Below are 16,984 nucleotides of genomic sequence, written 5' to 3' on the forward strand. Positions count from 1 at the left end.
TGGAACTGATGCTAGCGAGTATTTTTCCATCGTTCCCTCAGCCACTAACTCCTTAACTCACTACTCCTGCTATCGATTAATTAACCATGCTTGATATCAACATTAAATTAAATGTGATTAAATTGTTTCTGATACACAAAGGCTGAGAGTAGTCCTCATGTACTGTATTGAGCTGAAGCCTTTATTTTTTTGTATAAAAAAAATAAAAATTAACCAGGTAGACCAGTTGAGAACTGCGACCTGGCCAAGATAAAGCAAAGCAGTGTGACACAAACAACACAGAGTTACACATGGGATAAACAAATGTACAGTCAATAACACAATAGAAAAATCTATATACAGAGTGTGCAAATGTATTAAGATTAGGGAGGTAAGGCAAAAAATAGGCCATAGTGGCAAAATAATTACAATTTAGCAATTAAACACCGGAGTGATAGATGTGCAGAAGATGAAAGTGCAAGTAGAGATACTGAGGTGCAAAGGAGCAAAAAAATAAATAACATTATGGGGATGAGGTAGTTGGGTGGTCTATTTACAGATAGGCTGTGTACAGGTGCAATGATCTGTAAGCTACTCTGACAGCTGATGCTTAAAGTTAGTGAGGGAAATATAAGTCTCCAGCTTCAGTGATTTTTGCAATTCGTTCCAGCCATTGGCAGCAGAGAACTGGAAGGAAAGGCGGCCAAAGGAGGAGTTGGCTTTGGGAATGACCAGTAAAATATACCTGCTGGAGCACGTGCTACGGGTGGGTACTGCTATGGTAACCAGTGAGCTTTGATAAGGCGGGGCTTTACCTAGCAAAGACTTATAGATGACCTGGAGCCAGTGGGTTTGGCAACGAATATGAAGCGACGGCCAGCCAACGAGAGCATACAGGTCGCAGTGTTGGGTAGTATATGAGGCTTTGGTGACAAAACGGATGGCACTGTGATAGACTACATCCAATTTGCTGAGTAGAGTGTTGGAGGCTATTTTGTAAATGACATCGCTGAAGTCGAGGATCGGTAGGATAGTAGGTTTTACGAGGGTATGTTTGGCAGCATGAGTGAAGGATGCTTTGTTGCGAAATAGGAAGCCGATTCTAGATTTAATTTTGGATTGGAGATGCTTAATGTGAGTCTGGAAGGAGAGTTTACAGTCTAACCAGACACCTAGTTATTTGTAATTGTCCACATATTCTAAGTCAGAACCGTCCAGAGTAGTGATGCTAGTCAGACGGATGGGCGGGTGCGGGCAGCGATCGGTTGAAGAGCATGCATTTAGTTTTACTTGCATTCAAGAGCAGTTGGAGGCCACTGAAGGAGTGTTGTATGGCATTGAAGCTCCTCGTCTGGAGGTTTGTTAACACAGTGTCCAAAGAAGGGTCAGAAGTAAACAGAATGGTGTCGTCTGCGTAGAGGTGGATCAGAGAATCACCAGCAGCAAGAGCAACATCATTGATGTATACAGAGAAATGAGTCGGCCCGAGAATTGAACCCTGTGGCACCCCCATAGAGACTGCCAGAGGTCCAGACACCAGGCCCTCCGATTTGTCACACTGAACTCTCTCTGAGAAGTAGTTGGTGAACTAGGCGAGGCAGTCATTTGAGAAACCAAGGCTGTTGAGTCTGCCGATAAGAATGCGGTGATTGACAGAGTCGAAAGCCTTGGCCAGGTCGATGAAGACTGCTGCACAGTATCGTCTTTTATCGATGGCGGTTATGATATCATTTAGGTGCACCCATGACCAGCTCTGAAACCAAATTGCATAGCGGAGAAGGTACAGTGGGATTCGAAATGGTCTGTGATCTGTTTGTTAACTTGGCTTTCGAAGACTTTAGAAAGGCAGGGTAGGATAGATTATAGGTCTGTAACAATTTGGGTCTAGAGTGTCTCACCCTTTGAAGAGGGGGATGACCGCGGCAGCTTTCCAATCTTTAGGGATCTCAGACGATACGAAAGAGAGGTTGAACAGGCTAGTAATAGGGTCTCCAACAATTGTGGCGGATAATTTTAGAAAGAGAGTGTCCAGATTGTCTAGCCCAGCTGATTTGTAGGAGTCCAGATTTTGCCGCTCTTTCAGAACATCAGCTATCTGTGAAGGAGAAATGGGGGAAGCTTGGGCAAGTTTCTGTGGGGGGTGCAGAGCTGTTGACCGGGGTAGTGGTATGGGTAGGGGTAGCCAGGTGGAAATAAGCCGTAGAAAAATGCTTATTGAAATTCTTGATTATTGTAGATTTATTGGTGGTGACAGTGTTTCCTAGCCTCAATGCAGTGGGCAGCTGGGAGGAGGTGCTCTTATTCTCCATGGACTTTACAGTGTCTCAGAACTTTTTGGAGTTTGTGCTACAGGATGCAAATTTCTGTTTGAAAAGCTAGCCTAACTACCTGTCCTAACTTCCCTGAAAAGTTGCATATCGCGGGGGCTATTCGATGCTAATGCAGTACTCCACAGGATGTTTTTGTGCTGGTCAAGGGCAGTCAAGTCTGGAGTGAACCATGGGCTATATCTGTTCTTAGTTCTACATTTTTTGAATGCGGCATGCTTATTTAAGATGGTGAGGAAAGCACTTTTAAATAATAACCAGGCATCCTCTACAGATGGAATGAGGTCAATATCCTTCCAGGATACCCAGGCCAGGCCAAGTGTTTTATTAGGGAGCGTTTGACAGTGATGAGGTGTGGTCGTTTGACCGCGTACCCATTACGGTCGCAGGCAATGAGGCAGTGATCACTGAGATCCTGGTGGAAGACAGCAGAGGTGTATTTAGAGGGCAGGTTGGTCAGGATGATATCTATGAGGGTGCCCGTGTTTACGGATTTAGGGTTGTATCTGGTAGGTTTCTTGATCATTTGTGTGAGATTGAGGGCATCTAGCTTAGATTATAGGACGGCCGGGGTGTTAAGCATATCCCAGTTTAGGTCATAAGGAGAAGAGTGTGGGGACTTGGTGAGAGGAGCCATGAAAGGAACTCTTAACCAAAGCTTTCGTCCTTCAGACTTAATTTAGTCATTCTCTTTGTATGGTTAACTGTGTTCTGTCAGGCAGACAAATCCAACCTTGACATAAGAACTATTGAATTATGTTATATTCAAGGAATAACGGAGAAAGGAGTTATTATTACTCACTCTATTACCTATTCTGCATGGTAGGAAGTGTGTTAGAGATAGATTAGTCAACAAGGAAACGTGATTTTATTAAGTGCATACCCGGACTTACCATTTTATACAGGAATTTAATTTTCACTTTCCTCTGTGGCACATTCCTTTGAAACAATCCACTTCTTTAATGGCTGCCGCAATATGTTTGCTTTTAACATGCATGCTGTCCGTCGTTGTTGGAGGCGAGTGTGTGTGCTTGTGTGTTTAGAAGTGTGGCTGTTGTTATCACTGTTCTATGTCCTCCATCTTGCCGTCTATGAGTGCTGATGCCTTTTGTGATGGCTGTTGAAGGATCAGACCGTGAAGGACAAAGCCCTCCAAAGCATGGCCTCCATGTCCTCGGCTCAGATCGTCTCTGCTACCGCCATCCACAACAAGCTGGGCCTGCCAGGCATCCCGCGCCCAGCCTTCCCCGGAGCGGCAGGGGTAAGAGGCCCGTCGGCAACCCACTATCGGTCCACTCAGACCAACACACCACAGAGGGCAGCCACCAGGCCCCCTGCTCCCCAGCCAACACAGCTGACGTCCCATCCAAATCACATTACACACACCAGGGCTTTATGGAAACTGACCACATCTGATAAGCACACAATCAAAACGAATGCTAGTCGAGATAACTACATGTGTTAATTGTGCTGCTTGGAAGTATTTTTTGGTGATGTGTTTGGATGTTTTGTATTGATATATCTAATTCTCTAGTTTTGGCAGGGCATGATATCGACAGCCCAACCTGGATCATCACAAGAGTGAGTATCGTGTTCTATTCTCAGAAAACATGCAACGTGACTGTTTTCCATTTCGCTCCCTCTCTGTTTCTCTCTGTCACCCTCTTGCTGTTCCGCTCACTCTCTCGCTCCGTCGCTCTCTATGTCACGTACTCGCCAATATTTTCTTTGTGGGTGCAGCGGTTGAAGGGTCTATATGTTCCAGAGATAGAAATGAATGGGCTCTCGTACAAATACTTCAGTCAGCCTTCTTTCTTCCTCGCTGCTTGTCAGTAGTGATATATTCAATATGTTGCTCTGTAGATGTTCCAGACCATTGCATTTTTCTAATGGGATCCTCCCTCTGTTTTAGCATCAAGCCGTTCACCCAACAAGCATATCCTATCCAGCCAGGAGTAACAACAACGATTTCCAGTAAGGCTTTCACTCATGCTTACAACCAATTTCCTTTTTATTTTTTTATATTTTTTTATATGTAGACCTGTAGCGTTGTTTAAAATTATAATTACTCATTATAATGAGTTATGGAGATACAATTCAGTTTGATGATATGTCAGAGAGAGAGTTATGTTATCTGAGTGTTGCTCATGGTGGTTGTGTTGCAGGCTATGAGCCCACGTCAGCCCCAGCCTCCACAGTCCCAGCGTGGCATGGCCGCTCCATCGGGACATCCAAGCTCCGGCTGGTGGAGTTCTCTGCCTTCCTTGAGCAGCAGAGAGACCAAGACTCAGTGAGTATCAGGGCCCCATACTCATTTATCAGACACTTTTATCCAGAGTGATTTACAGGAGCAATCAGGGTTAAGTGCCTTGCCCAAGGGAACATCAATAGGTTTTTCACCTAGTCAGCTCAGGGATTAGAACCAGCAACCTTTTGGTTACTGGCCCAACGCTCTTAACCACTAGGCTATCTGCCACTACTCATCACCACTGCATATGTATCTTGCATGTACCACTCTACCAGGAAACTCATCACCACTCTACACCACTACACACTGCCACTGACCTATTCACTGTATCCAGACTGGCACTACCTCAGGGTTTTTTATGTGGTTTTAATGTTGAGGGAAAAAATACCCGCTCGCTCTTATAGCTCTTGTTTTTCATGAAAGCATGTAAAAGCATGTCAAGATAGGGAGGGTATTGTCCGTATTCATGGGCGCTCTCATGAGACATAGCTGTCAGTCATTTCCAGCTCTTATCAGCCAGTTCTGGCCCCCTCTCACCACACAGAGGGTCTAGCTGCACACTGTCGAGGATCAAAGAGACGAGAATGAATGCACACACTAGATTGAATTCCGTTCACTAGTTCTGACCGACCATACACACACAGAACACGGGGATTAGGAAAAGTAAGATGGACCACAGACCCATGTCACGTCATGTGAAAAGGCACACAGACCAGCAGCCCTAAGCTCATGCCTCACATTCTTTATTGTTTGGTTTGGACGTGAGCGATTTGTCTTGGTTTGTCTGCATCCCCCCGAGAATTTTATTTTGTTATTGATATCGCATGACAACAGCCATTAATCTTGTATTTAGCTGAATATTTGAGATGGTTACATGGCCTTAAGGCTAGGCTGGAGAGGCCATGCAGCACTCTGGTACTGAAGTAAAGGGCAACAGTGACTTTGAAATAACCCTCATGATAAGATTTGACTCTCTCACAACCAGAGCATTAGGACAATAGTACAGATTTAATTGTGAAGATATTCCCGGATTTGCTGGCATTCCTCCTTTTTGTCTTATGACTATATATCTTATTTATATTTTTATATCTCATACACATGGAGAACAGACTGACTGGTACTGTAAATTAGAATCGTTTTTCTGAGGATCTCAGCCAGCCAGATGTTCTACAGTTATTGAAAAGAGAACAGCAATAAACTGAGAGATCAATACTCAAAAGCATTTTTTAATGATTTACATACGTGTCTTTTTGATATTAGCTCTGTAAGATCCTCATGTTTACTGTCTTTCAGTACAACAAGCACCTCTTTGTGCACATCGGACAGACGAACCACTCCTACAGCGATGCCTTGCTGGAGTCAGTGGACATTCGTCAGATTTATGACAAATTCCCTGAAAAGAAAGGAGGACTGAAGGAGCTCTTTGGCAAGGGTCCCCAGAATGCCTTCTTCCTCATAAAATTTTGGGTGAGTGTCGTGTTGCAAAGTATCTGCACTGGTCTGGTGACTGAATAGCACTTGAGTGTGTACAGTAGGCCAGCGTGTTTGTATGAAGAAAGAGGTAAGAAAAGATATGGAGAAGAAAAATAAACTCAAACAGATATTTAAACAAATATGTTCACAGAACTACTTACTATTAATTAGCTTGTGAAATGAAACGGGTGAGATTTAATGCATTGTGTTCTACATTAGTATCTCCATAAAGATATATTGTATATCATTTCTCATGTTGTTTCTGTGGTATAAAGCATTTCCTGTTTTACAACCCAGAGAAAACTGAATTTGTTTGGTTTCATCTCTAGTGAATGGGTTTAATCAGAGGCTAAACACTGAAGATGGCTGCAGAATGCATGTTGCTATATCTGGCCTCGCATAGCAGGGAACTTGTGATCAAAGCGCTCGCTAATTCAGTGTAATATCTCAAAACAATGGAGTGACCTGGTTGCACTCTTAATGGCTGTTTAAACATTGCATGTATTTTAGCCCAATGGAAAATGCTAACTGGCGGCAGCCAACAAAGTGGGCCTCGCCGTCGCAGCCAGAACAGCCCGCTCAAATTCCGTTTGAAGTGACCGGCCAATCTGAATTTCAAATGAAAGGCACAATCTGCACAATAATTAAAGTGTAACTGCTTTGACTAATGAAGGAGGAGGATGCTATAGAAGGAGATGTGCTCTTTTTGTCCCCGTAATGAACATGATGTCCTGGACCTGGAGAGCTGCCCTCAGAGCGCTGCTCCTTTTCACCTACATGAATCAGCCTCTTAATATAACTTCATTTAATCTCCTTTATAATCTAGTTCCAAATATGGATTACATTTACATAGTCATTCAGAGGTGGCTAAGAAGTGTTTAATTTATTTAAGACGGTCCATTCACTTGATCACTGATGCCCCACTAGATGGTCATACATTCACAGGTGTAGGTCATTATTTATTTGAGATACTACTTTCAATCTACACTAACATTTTGCCATTGCATGGTGCATATCCATACACATTCTGCATTGCATTAAATTGTCATCTCATTGCCCTCTCACTAGAGGGGTAGTATTGTGATGATGGCCATTTTTGGGCTAAAACACATTTCTCTCACCTCATATGGATGAAGAAATGGAACACATTTCTGTCTTACCAACAACTAATATTGTGTTATTTGTGGTTCCCAGGCTGACTTGAACTGCAACATCCAGGATGAAGCGGGGGCTTTCTATGGAGTGACCAGTCAGTATGAGAGCTCCGAGAACATGACAATCACCTGCTCAACTAAGGTGTGCTCCTTTGGCAAGCAGGTGGTTGAGAAGGTGGAGGTGGGTACTCAATCAGTCTTATTGTTCAGAATAATGATCATATTCTGTAAATGACATATTCCGTCATCAGTATATGTGGAGGTGGAAGAAGCGCACACCTGGTTAGGTGAGGTTCTCAGGTGAGCCGCACACTCTAGGAGTTCAGATGAAATAATTTATTACCAACGTTTCGACAGCCAAGCTGTCTTCATCAGGATTTAATGACAAACACTGCAAACACTAGTTTATATAGTTTGGAAGGACACACACAGGTGTCTGTAATCCTGGCCAGCTGTGGCATGATTTCATTGGTCGATTTACAAATATCAATAGAACATATAAAAAAGCATGAATGGATTACATACGATCATAGATACAATTAGACTACATCATATAGGCCTACAAAACACTTTATTTACAATGGATAACAAAAACACAATCATCACAGGAATGACTTCAGATCAAACTCTACGATGAGACCGAAGGGAGCGAGTGTCTTTAAATTCAAGATCCAGGCAGTCTCTCGTTTTAACAATAAATTGTCAAGGTCACCCCCTCTCCTAGGGAGGGTGACGTGTTCGATGCAGATATAGTGATGGTATACAGTATGTGTGACATAGCTATGTGGCACACATTTCTGGATGTTGGTTCTCTCTCTCCCCAGACGGAGTATGCCCGGTTTGAGAACGGACGCTTTGTGTACAGGATAAGCCGGTCTCCCATGTGTGAATACATGATCAACTTTATCCACAAGCTCAAACACCTGCCTGAAAAATACATGATGAACAGTGTCCTGGAGAACTTCACCATTCTATTGGTAAGGATTACTTCCTGTCCTGTCCGTCCTACTACTGCTTCCTTAAGCAGGTAATTACAAAAGCCAGTCTCCCACTACTCTAACCTGTGGCTAGGACCCTCCCTTTCCTTTATCCTAGCTTTCTGCTGGGCTCCTTTGGCTCCAGCGAACCTGAAAAGAGGAGCTCTGACTGGGGCCTGAGATGAGCCTCGCTCCCTGCTCCTGCATTCCTAACATTCCACAGGGGATGGAACGCAGTGTGAGGAGCCTTATCATCTGCAGGGGAGAGGAAGGGAGGAGGGGAGGGGAGCGATCAGAGGGGGTGGGGACCCCTGTTATTAGCCATCACATGGGGGCTTAAAGTCCTATTCTCCACTGCAGAGAGAGCTCTTTTTAATGCATGTGTGGGTGTGCACTCTCAACCCTGCCCCGGTTTTGTTTGTTTCATTTTTTTTCACCCACTCCTTTAAATTCCTTAGATTTACAAATTGACTTGTTTTTGTCACACTGTTTGCTGATTGACATCTGTCCGTGGGCCTTTTAGCATCGGAAAGTAATTTTCCTGAGACCCATATTCCTCTCCAGAGACTGCTCATTGCATTGCATGGAGTGGGATTGCGTTAGGTCCGAATGACTAACATGACATTTCCGTCTCTTCCAGGTGGTGACGAACAGGGACACACAGGAGACTCTGCTGTGTATGGCGTGTGTGTTTGAGGTGTCGAACAGCGAGCACGGTGCCCAGCATCATATCTACCGATTGGTGAAGGAATGAGACTCCTGAACCCCCTGAATCCTCCCTTTACATAGACTAAAGAACCTCAAAACAAAGTGACAGTGCCTCTAGCTGAAAATCACACATGCACTGCTTTTCGGTCACATTTTGTGCGAGGCCTATTGTTATTCATTTCTTTGTATATTAATGTATGTATTTGATGTTTGACTGCAGCTGTGAATTGCGGTACAGTTGTTCTATGTTTTGATACAGGATAAATTCTTCATTTTAAGGATGGCAAGTCAATCTTTGTTTGTAGGATGTACATATAAAAGAGGCAGTATGTAAGGAATCTGTTGGTTGGGTTTAATTTGGTCAACAGACATTATGTGTATGTTGTCTTCTTCCGCTTTGATCTTGTAATGTACACTTAGAAAACACTAGAAAGATGTTGTCTGTTCCCCATGGGTTCTGTAAACTATGTGTATATCCGTAGTTGATTTGTGAGCGTATAGGTCACAGGAGGTTGGTGGCACCTTAATTGGGGAGGACGGGCTCGTGGTAACGACTGTAGTGGAATCAGTGGAATGGTATCAAATACATCAAACACATTGTTTCCAGGTGTTTGATGCCATTCCATTTTCTCCGTTCTGGCTATTATTATGAGCCGTCCTCCCTTCAGCAGCCTCCTGTGGTATAGATATACAAACCGTACATACACACTTGACCAATTGGTTTTCCAAAGAAAAGCATTTTTTAAAACATTTTGGGGATAATAAAATTGCTACACGAAAGTTAGTCGAAGGCAGGTGATTGTGGGCATCATAATAGTGAAGTTATTGCTTTACAAAAACATCTGTTTCTTTCAGGGAAATAAGATACCGATCCCTGTGGACAATCCACGGTCTTAGACACTAACAGCAGAATGAATACACTGTGATTACACTACAGACGCCTATTTCAACCTGTGTCTCTGCCCCAGACAGGGCTTACAAGTCTTACATTGCAATAAGGAAACCATACATCTGTCCTGTTCCAGTGTCCGACGGAGTCATTAAAATGGATTTGATTCTAAAAGCATGAAAGCACTACTTTAGCTACTTTGAGTGGACTGCCACCTTGTCCTAAGCACTTGGTTCCCCTTCTAGGACAAGCCAATTTTAACTTTGACCTTTTTCATTTAGATGTGTGATTTAAGGTTTTAGGATATCCTGAAATAACCATGAGAAAATGGATCACTTCTTAGACAGCGGGCTGTGTTCAGTATGCAGTTTCATTGCCTCTAAACAGATTATGCATTTTTTCTGGCCATTGCAGTGTAATTTCTACTAAGTTCTAGCCAATGTCGCTGCCTTTACGTTCACACCACCCCATGAATCTGTGGCCTACACCAATTCTGAGCCTTAAACATGTTACGGACGTGTGAATTCCAAAAGATGCCACTAAAGCTGTGATCTCTTTCCTAAGCTGGGTGACTAATTTTCACATTTTGTAGGAATTCACCTACAGTACAATCTGCCAAAGTGTAACAGTGTACAGTGCCTTATTGTATGGTGTCAAACTGGCCTTGGTTTACTTTTAAGAATGTATTTTGTTTTTAACACGCACAAAAAATATATAAAATCCCTCACCAATATACATATTGGTACAAAATTTTACCACAAACATGCGAGTTAAACTGAGTTACTTTTTAACATAAATAAGAACTGACTTTGCCTTTCCTGTTCTGAAAGACCAAAAATACAGAGATACATACGATCTCTAGTCATGTCCTGCACTGTAGCATGGAAGTGCCTTTGGTTTAGAATCTCCAGCAATGAAAATAGTAAATAATTATGAATTAAGTGTTGCTAAACCAAAAAGAGATGTAATGACACCAATCACCACATTGCCTTGCTGAAGGTTTGTACTAGATGACAAGGGACAGTGAGTGAGTCGATCCATGGTGAAATAAATTATATATTAATATAATTTGGTTTTAAGAAATGATCTGTTAAGAAGAGTACCTGTACTATACATGTGTGTAAAGTTATAGTCTGTGAAAGGCCTGTTTGACCAGACAGCAACTGATAGAATGGAGGATGGTGACTCGTTCTAGCAGCTGTGAAGTCACATAGGCTTACAACTTTACCTTAAGAAGAGATACATGTATCCTGATTCTTACAAAATTATTTATGGGAACGTCTTATTCTGAATCATTGCAGAAAATGTTTCTGGTGGATACAGACAAAGTTGGTTCAATTGCTCAGTATTTTTGCTACAGCCCTATGGAGACTGGAGTTCAGTAGGCATATATATTTTTTCTTTGTTGACTGTTTTATCTCCCTTTTTGCCCTGTGTACTAGTTCACGTTTATGAATTACTTACTGAGGTGTTCCTGTTTTATTGTTCTACATGTATATGATGGTTTGTGATTACATTTTGGGTATATTCCAAGCCCCAAGAGGGTGGTGATGCTGTTACTGCGACACTGCTGGTACATTTGACATGTCAGTTCCAGGCTGACTGTACCTCCCACGTCTCTGGGGAACAGAAGACTGTTGCCTTTGATCAGATGGATTGTCTGGAGGACACTCTGGATAAATGGACATAAAGCATGGATGTGTAACGGAATCTCGACACAAACATATCAGCAGTTTAGCTCTTGTTGTTATTTGTTTGTAATTTTGTCTAAATGTAGGTACTGGTACCTTTTTTGTTGGTTATTACCATTTTAAGATGTTGGCTTTAAAGTGAACTTTTCCATAGATCAGATAGTACCATAAAAACAACTATTGGGTTTTTGTGCAGAGATTTTCTTTGTAAAAAGGTGCTTTGTATAAAATGATATATCCTGGCTTTTCTTGGTACAGAAGTGTGATATCTTTTCATATCCATGACAGTAAAGCGTTGGAGCAAGGGACAGAAAATAAAACCTGCTATGTGTATGTGTTCTCTACTGCATATGGTCTTGTCTTTGCTCCGTAACATTTTCATGCCTTCTTGATAAAGTGGTTGATATTTTGTAGCTTTCTAGATACTTTGTATGTATACAATATTGAAGTTAAATAAATCAGGAAAAATATGGTCTCCCTTTTTATTCTGTGAACAACTGACAGTGAGAATGCAACAATAAAAAAATTCGGAACATCTCCACATTAATACTTCAATTCTAACTAAACCTTTAGATAAATTAACATAATATGTAAGAACACATCAGCTGTACTAGCCACAAATACACAACAGAGGGAGCCATTCCCTGCCTTTTGTATTGGTGCCAGCCTTGTTACAGTATCTCCATACCGTTACATTATGTCATGTGGCAGTATTTTCAATTATGGAACTAGATTTCATAATCTGGGACAACAATTTACAAAAGAAGCCTCTATAACAACAATAACGAAGCCACTTACACAGGCTGCACTCTTTGATAAAGATTGTTTACGTTTAACTGACACTCTTATCTAGAGCGATTTACAGGAGGAATTAGGGGTCAGTGCCTTGCTCAAGGGCACATCAACTGATGGTTAGAATCCCCCAGCCGACTACATGAACGAACACCCTTTCAGTTACTAGGCCAAAGCTCTTAAGGTTCCGCTAGGCTAGCTGCCGCACAATGTTATTATTCCTAGAGCACAGCCCTCTCTCAGCTAAAGTTCTGTGCTTCGTTCATTTTGAATAAGATCTAGCATGACTATTGCACTTAATTATATATATTTTTTGTGACTAACTTATGAAGCATTAGTGTCATTGTAAAATGTATCACTTTCCTTTTTGAATAAAGTTATCATGGGTAATACTGAATGCTAACACCAGATGGAGCTATTATCAAATGAAAGACTTGTCCATCGGACCAACCTAAAATAGACTGAAGGCCACGGTGTTGCTGTTTAGCTGTTGCACTGACATGTTCATTCTGAAACACTGTTGTAAAAAGTGCTAGCATATTTCAACCTGGAGCCTAGGTATGTCTATTGCTCTCTCATTCACTCACTCACACATCGATTATACCTTGTAATGGTTTTACGTTGTAATGACTGTAACAGTAGTTTTGTGTGCTTAATAATCAGAGACAGAAAAACTCGTCCATCTACAGAATGCCCTCTCCCTATCCTCTCTCTCCACTGACACTGTCCACATAATATCTAACAGATGTGTGTCTGTCTGTCTGGCTCATGTGTGTGAGAGGATCTGATTATGGAGACATGTTTAAATCCATGCACAGTGCACCAGTGTAATCTTCCCAGGGGTCAGAGCCCTGCCAGATTTGGACTACTACACTTCCTGTTTCTAGGGAGGCTTTTACACAGCTGTATCTGAGTACAAGAGGAATAATACTGGACACTCATACTGGGCGTGAAATGTGTAGCTGTGTAGCTGTCCTCACTTGACAGGTACCAGCAGGGGGACAGAATTTCTCTCTAATTCCAGATAAATCCTTGAGATCAAGGTTAGAACGCTGTCTTCTGAATGAACCAGGAAGTGATCATCCCATTCGGCACAGACGTCATTTCAACGTCTAGTTTTGGTTTACATTTGTTTGAGTTGTCATCTAATGAGAATTCAACGTAAAATCAACAAAGAATGTCCCCATGTCATTGGATTTAGGTGAAAAGTTAGGTGAAAAAAGATGACATTCCCTTACGTTTCCCACGTTGACTCAACATCATCACAATGAATTGTTTTTGTTGAAATGACGTGGAAACAACATTGATTCAACCTGGCAATGTACTGTGGAACCACGAAGCTGGCTCAATACAATTGCTTTTCTTTTACCATCTGTTTGTTGGGGTGTTTGTCAGTCAAGTGACATATGTGTGTCACCCAGAGAAGATGCATGGTGCAATGTATTAGGCTACAGCCTCCAATGCAGATGTGTGTAAATTAGTCTTACTTTGTACACGCATGCTAATGTATTTGGTTTAAAAAAGTATAGATGCTCAGCAGTAAGATAACATCTTCTGATTTAGGGATGTCAGTACCTTATTTCACTCCTCCCATTGTCACTATTTGAAGTGTTCCACAACCCCAGGACTGTCTGCATTTCTGTTGGCATCATCCAAGGTACCACATGATATAATATGATGTTTACCTGAGTGGTGAAATGAAAGATGAATAGGCCTACCCATTGGGTCTCATTCATAAACATTTACTACAGTAAATTATTGTAAATGAATATTAGTAATAATAATACATTATTATAAGTATTGTTCTAATTTTACATATCAGTACTATTATTGATGTGGTAGTTGTTGTAATTATTGTTATCATTATTAGTTGTAGTATTAGTCGTTTGTTGTTGTTATTCATGGATAATAGTGTTGTTGTTGTTATTGGGGTGGCAGGTAGCCTAGTGGTTATACCGTTGGGCCATTAACCGAAAAGTTGCTAGATCGAATCCCAGAGCTGACAAGGTAAAAATCTGTCGTTCTGCCCCTGAACAAGGCACTGTTCCTAGGTCGTCATTATAAATAAGAATTTGTTCTTAACTGACTTGCCTAGTTAAATATACATTGTTATCACGTTTTATCAAAATACGCAATCAGGTTCTCTGGGAGAGTAACAAACTGTATGGGCGGTGTTACTTGTCGAGTTTTGAAACTGTACAGTTGTCATGTGATCAAAGCAGAGCGAGTCTCCGGTTGTACGCACAGCGCGCAAAGAACGCAGTTGAGTGTGCTTACTTGGACACAGAGCAAACAGCGACAGCAAGGACTTCCCATCCGCTACCAACTACTTGAGGGAACGCGTAAAATGAACAATTTATCTCAGAATGTTGGATGTTGCTTTTTATTCTAACGTATGCGGATGTACAATTAATTTAGCACTTAAATGACAAAACTCTTTTCCAATCCGTTTCCATCCTCAAAAAACGTAATTTGAATGGTTATCTAAAGGGGAAAGGGTTTAGTTTTAGTTTATGATGGAGTCCAAGGAAAGTAAGATATCTGTGTGGGTTTGCCGAGAGGAGAAGCTTGTCTCCGGACTGTCAAAGCGCACCACCTGTGCAGATGTGGTCAATGTGCTCCTAGAGGATCAAAACTTGCAACAATGTGTCTCTGTAGCCATGCTCTCGGGATCACCCCAGTCCTATTGCATCGCAGAAAAATGGAGAGGATCTGAACGAATTTTGCCGAATAAAACAAAGATCCTTCGACTTTGGGGCGCGTGGGGAGAGGAGCAGGAGAACGTGCGGTTTGTGTTGGTTAAAAATGAGGCTTCTTTGGCTAACCATGGACCCCGGAGCGCAGAGGCCCGTGTGGTGCTCAGCAAGGAGAGCCCGTGCATTTACAAGGGGACAGCAAGAGCCACCATGGGCTTCTCACCTGAGAAACAACGTCGGATTGTCAGGAAAGCTTTCAGAAAGTTGGATAAAATAAATAAAAAGAGGGCGCAAACCGTGTCCAAGGATGCGCCCACTGGGGAGAAAATGGAAACTTTGGTTCACCTGGTCATATCCCAGGACCACACAATCCGCCAACAGATCCAGAGAATTAAAGAACTGGACAGAGAGATAGAAAGGTATGAAGCTAAAGTTCATTTTGACAGGATGAAAATGCATGGGATCAATTACGTGCAGGACACATACTTAGTGGATGCGCATTCTGACGGGCTCTCCAAGCAGGAGGGTGAGAAGCCGTGCTCGGCGGAGGCTGTTGCCCAGTTTGAGGAGTATGCCCAACGGTGTGAGGAGGTGATTAGACTTCAGGATGAATTGGCTGAGCACGAAGCGCTCATGGACAGCATTACTGTGGAGATCCAAGAGGAACTGAATCAGAGGTGGATGAAGCGAAGGCAAGAGGAGCTGTCAAGTAAAGAGGTGAAACCCAGCGCGGGAGAGACCGCTATGTGGGTATCAACAGCCCATGCGACACACACAGACACTTTAGCCCTCGAAGCTGATACATCATTCGAGAACGATTTGCTTCTGGAGGAGGAGAGGATCAAAACACAGCTGGATACTAGTTTATACATTGGACTGCGCTTGAACACGGATTTGGAGGCTATTAGAAATGATTTGAATGTAACCCAGGATATTTGGGGGGCGAAAGAAAAAGAGATACGGGATTTGCTGGAGAAAGTGAACTCATTGTATATAGAGGATGACGAGACACCAAGCGAGGACAATGACTGCAACTCTGTGGTTACTGAGGCAGCAATGATGCGTCCCCTGGAGACGAAAAGTGAGTGGGTGGAGCAAGCCAGGGGGCTTTCAAAGACATGCAATGCCAACGATGACGACTCAGACACTGGCCTGAGCTCCATGCACAGTCAGGACTCGGATAACCCACCTGTGTGCGAGTCATTGGTATAAATTGCCAGGATGCTTCAAATTCTATTGACAATTATGGGACATAATTACTGTATGTCTAAAAACTCAGGGATCTGACATAGAGTATATCCCCACAATGAACAACACTATACAATGTATTCAAAAATGTCCCAAAATATATTGACTAATATGTAGCTTACAGAGTCAATATACTTGGTCACTTAAATATACGCACTTATAGCTATTCACATATTTTGCTGCCTTTTCTCTATAAAAAACCCTTTGACCTGTGCCAGGATAAGACACACCTCAGTGTTATCGGTCAGATTATTATTGATTAAGGGATGGAAGTCTTTGTGTTTGCAAGACTAAACAGACTTAAAATAGACCATGCTAAATGTAACACTGCACAAGTGCTATTTCTGTTTGGAATGGGATTTTGTGGACACACTGATGATTCTTAAATATGAAGGGTGTATGACATACTAAAATAAACATAATTTACAAAGCTTATGTGCAATTGCTTCATTGAAATGTGCAGAAAATAACTTTGCCTTGCCTAATCAATACTAAGTCTGCAAATTGTATGCATCAGGAAAGAGTTTGGGAAGAGTGAAAAGTATAGGATGATGTTAAACAATGTATGTGTATGTATGTGTGTGTGTATGTATGTATGTGTGACATGCATGTGCGTATGTGTGAGAGTGTGTGGATGCATGCATCACTGTATGTGTGTGTGTGTTCATGCCCTTGCGTGCATGTGTGCTTGAGAGAGACGGTGGGTAGGGTAAGGGGTGGCATGCCGCGTTACGCAATGGGATGAAAACTCCAAGCAGATGCTGAGCTCACACAGAGTAAACCAGAGCCTGTACAGTACATA

The 16,984-nt window shown here is 42.2% G+C and overlaps 2 protein-coding genes across 5 annotated transcripts in view; both read left to right on the top strand.

Moving 5' to 3' along the window:
- Positions 1 to 11,921, top strand: part of LOC120024892 (transcriptional enhancer factor TEF-1-like) — a 62,661-nt gene extending 50,740 nt beyond the window's left edge. For all 4 annotated transcript variants that reach the window (XM_038969241.1, XM_038969238.1, XM_038969242.1 and 1 more), the window contains 8 exons: positions 3,433 to 3,567; positions 3,841 to 3,887; positions 4,219 to 4,280; positions 4,472 to 4,596; positions 5,848 to 6,021; positions 7,222 to 7,362; positions 8,006 to 8,158; positions 8,799 to 11,921. In XM_038969241.1, coding sequence (XP_038825169.1) covers positions 3,433 to 3,567; positions 3,841 to 3,887; positions 4,219 to 4,280; positions 4,472 to 4,596; positions 5,848 to 6,021; positions 7,222 to 7,362; positions 8,006 to 8,158; positions 8,799 to 8,912 — 951 coding nt within the window. In that variant the 3' untranslated portion in view covers positions 8,913 to 11,921. The remainder of the gene's footprint in view (positions 1 to 3,432; positions 3,568 to 3,840; positions 3,888 to 4,218; positions 4,281 to 4,471; positions 4,597 to 5,847; positions 6,022 to 7,221; positions 7,363 to 8,005; positions 8,159 to 8,798) is intronic.
- Positions 11,922 to 14,449: 2,528 nt separating this feature from the next.
- Positions 14,450 to 16,617, top strand: LOC120024993 (ras association domain-containing protein 10-like). Its single transcript, XM_038969406.1, has one exon. The coding sequence runs from the start codon at positions 14,752 to 14,754 to the stop codon at positions 16,144 to 16,146; it is 1,395 nt and encodes a 464-aa protein (XP_038825334.1). The 5' UTR covers positions 14,450 to 14,751; the 3' UTR covers positions 16,147 to 16,617.
- The last annotated feature ends 367 nt before the right edge of the window (positions 16,618 to 16,984 follow it).

Source organism: Salvelinus namaycush, chromosome 30 (genome assembly GCF_016432855.1).
Source record: "Salvelinus namaycush isolate Seneca chromosome 30, SaNama_1.0, whole genome shotgun sequence".
NCBI lineage: Eukaryota > Metazoa > Chordata > Actinopteri > Salmoniformes > Salmonidae > Salvelinus > Salvelinus namaycush.

Coding starts and splice junctions, on each gene's coding strand:
- LOC120024993 (XM_038969406.1), top strand. CDS start 14,752: ATGATGGAGTCCAAGGAAAGTAAGATATCTGTGTGGGTTTGCCGAGAG.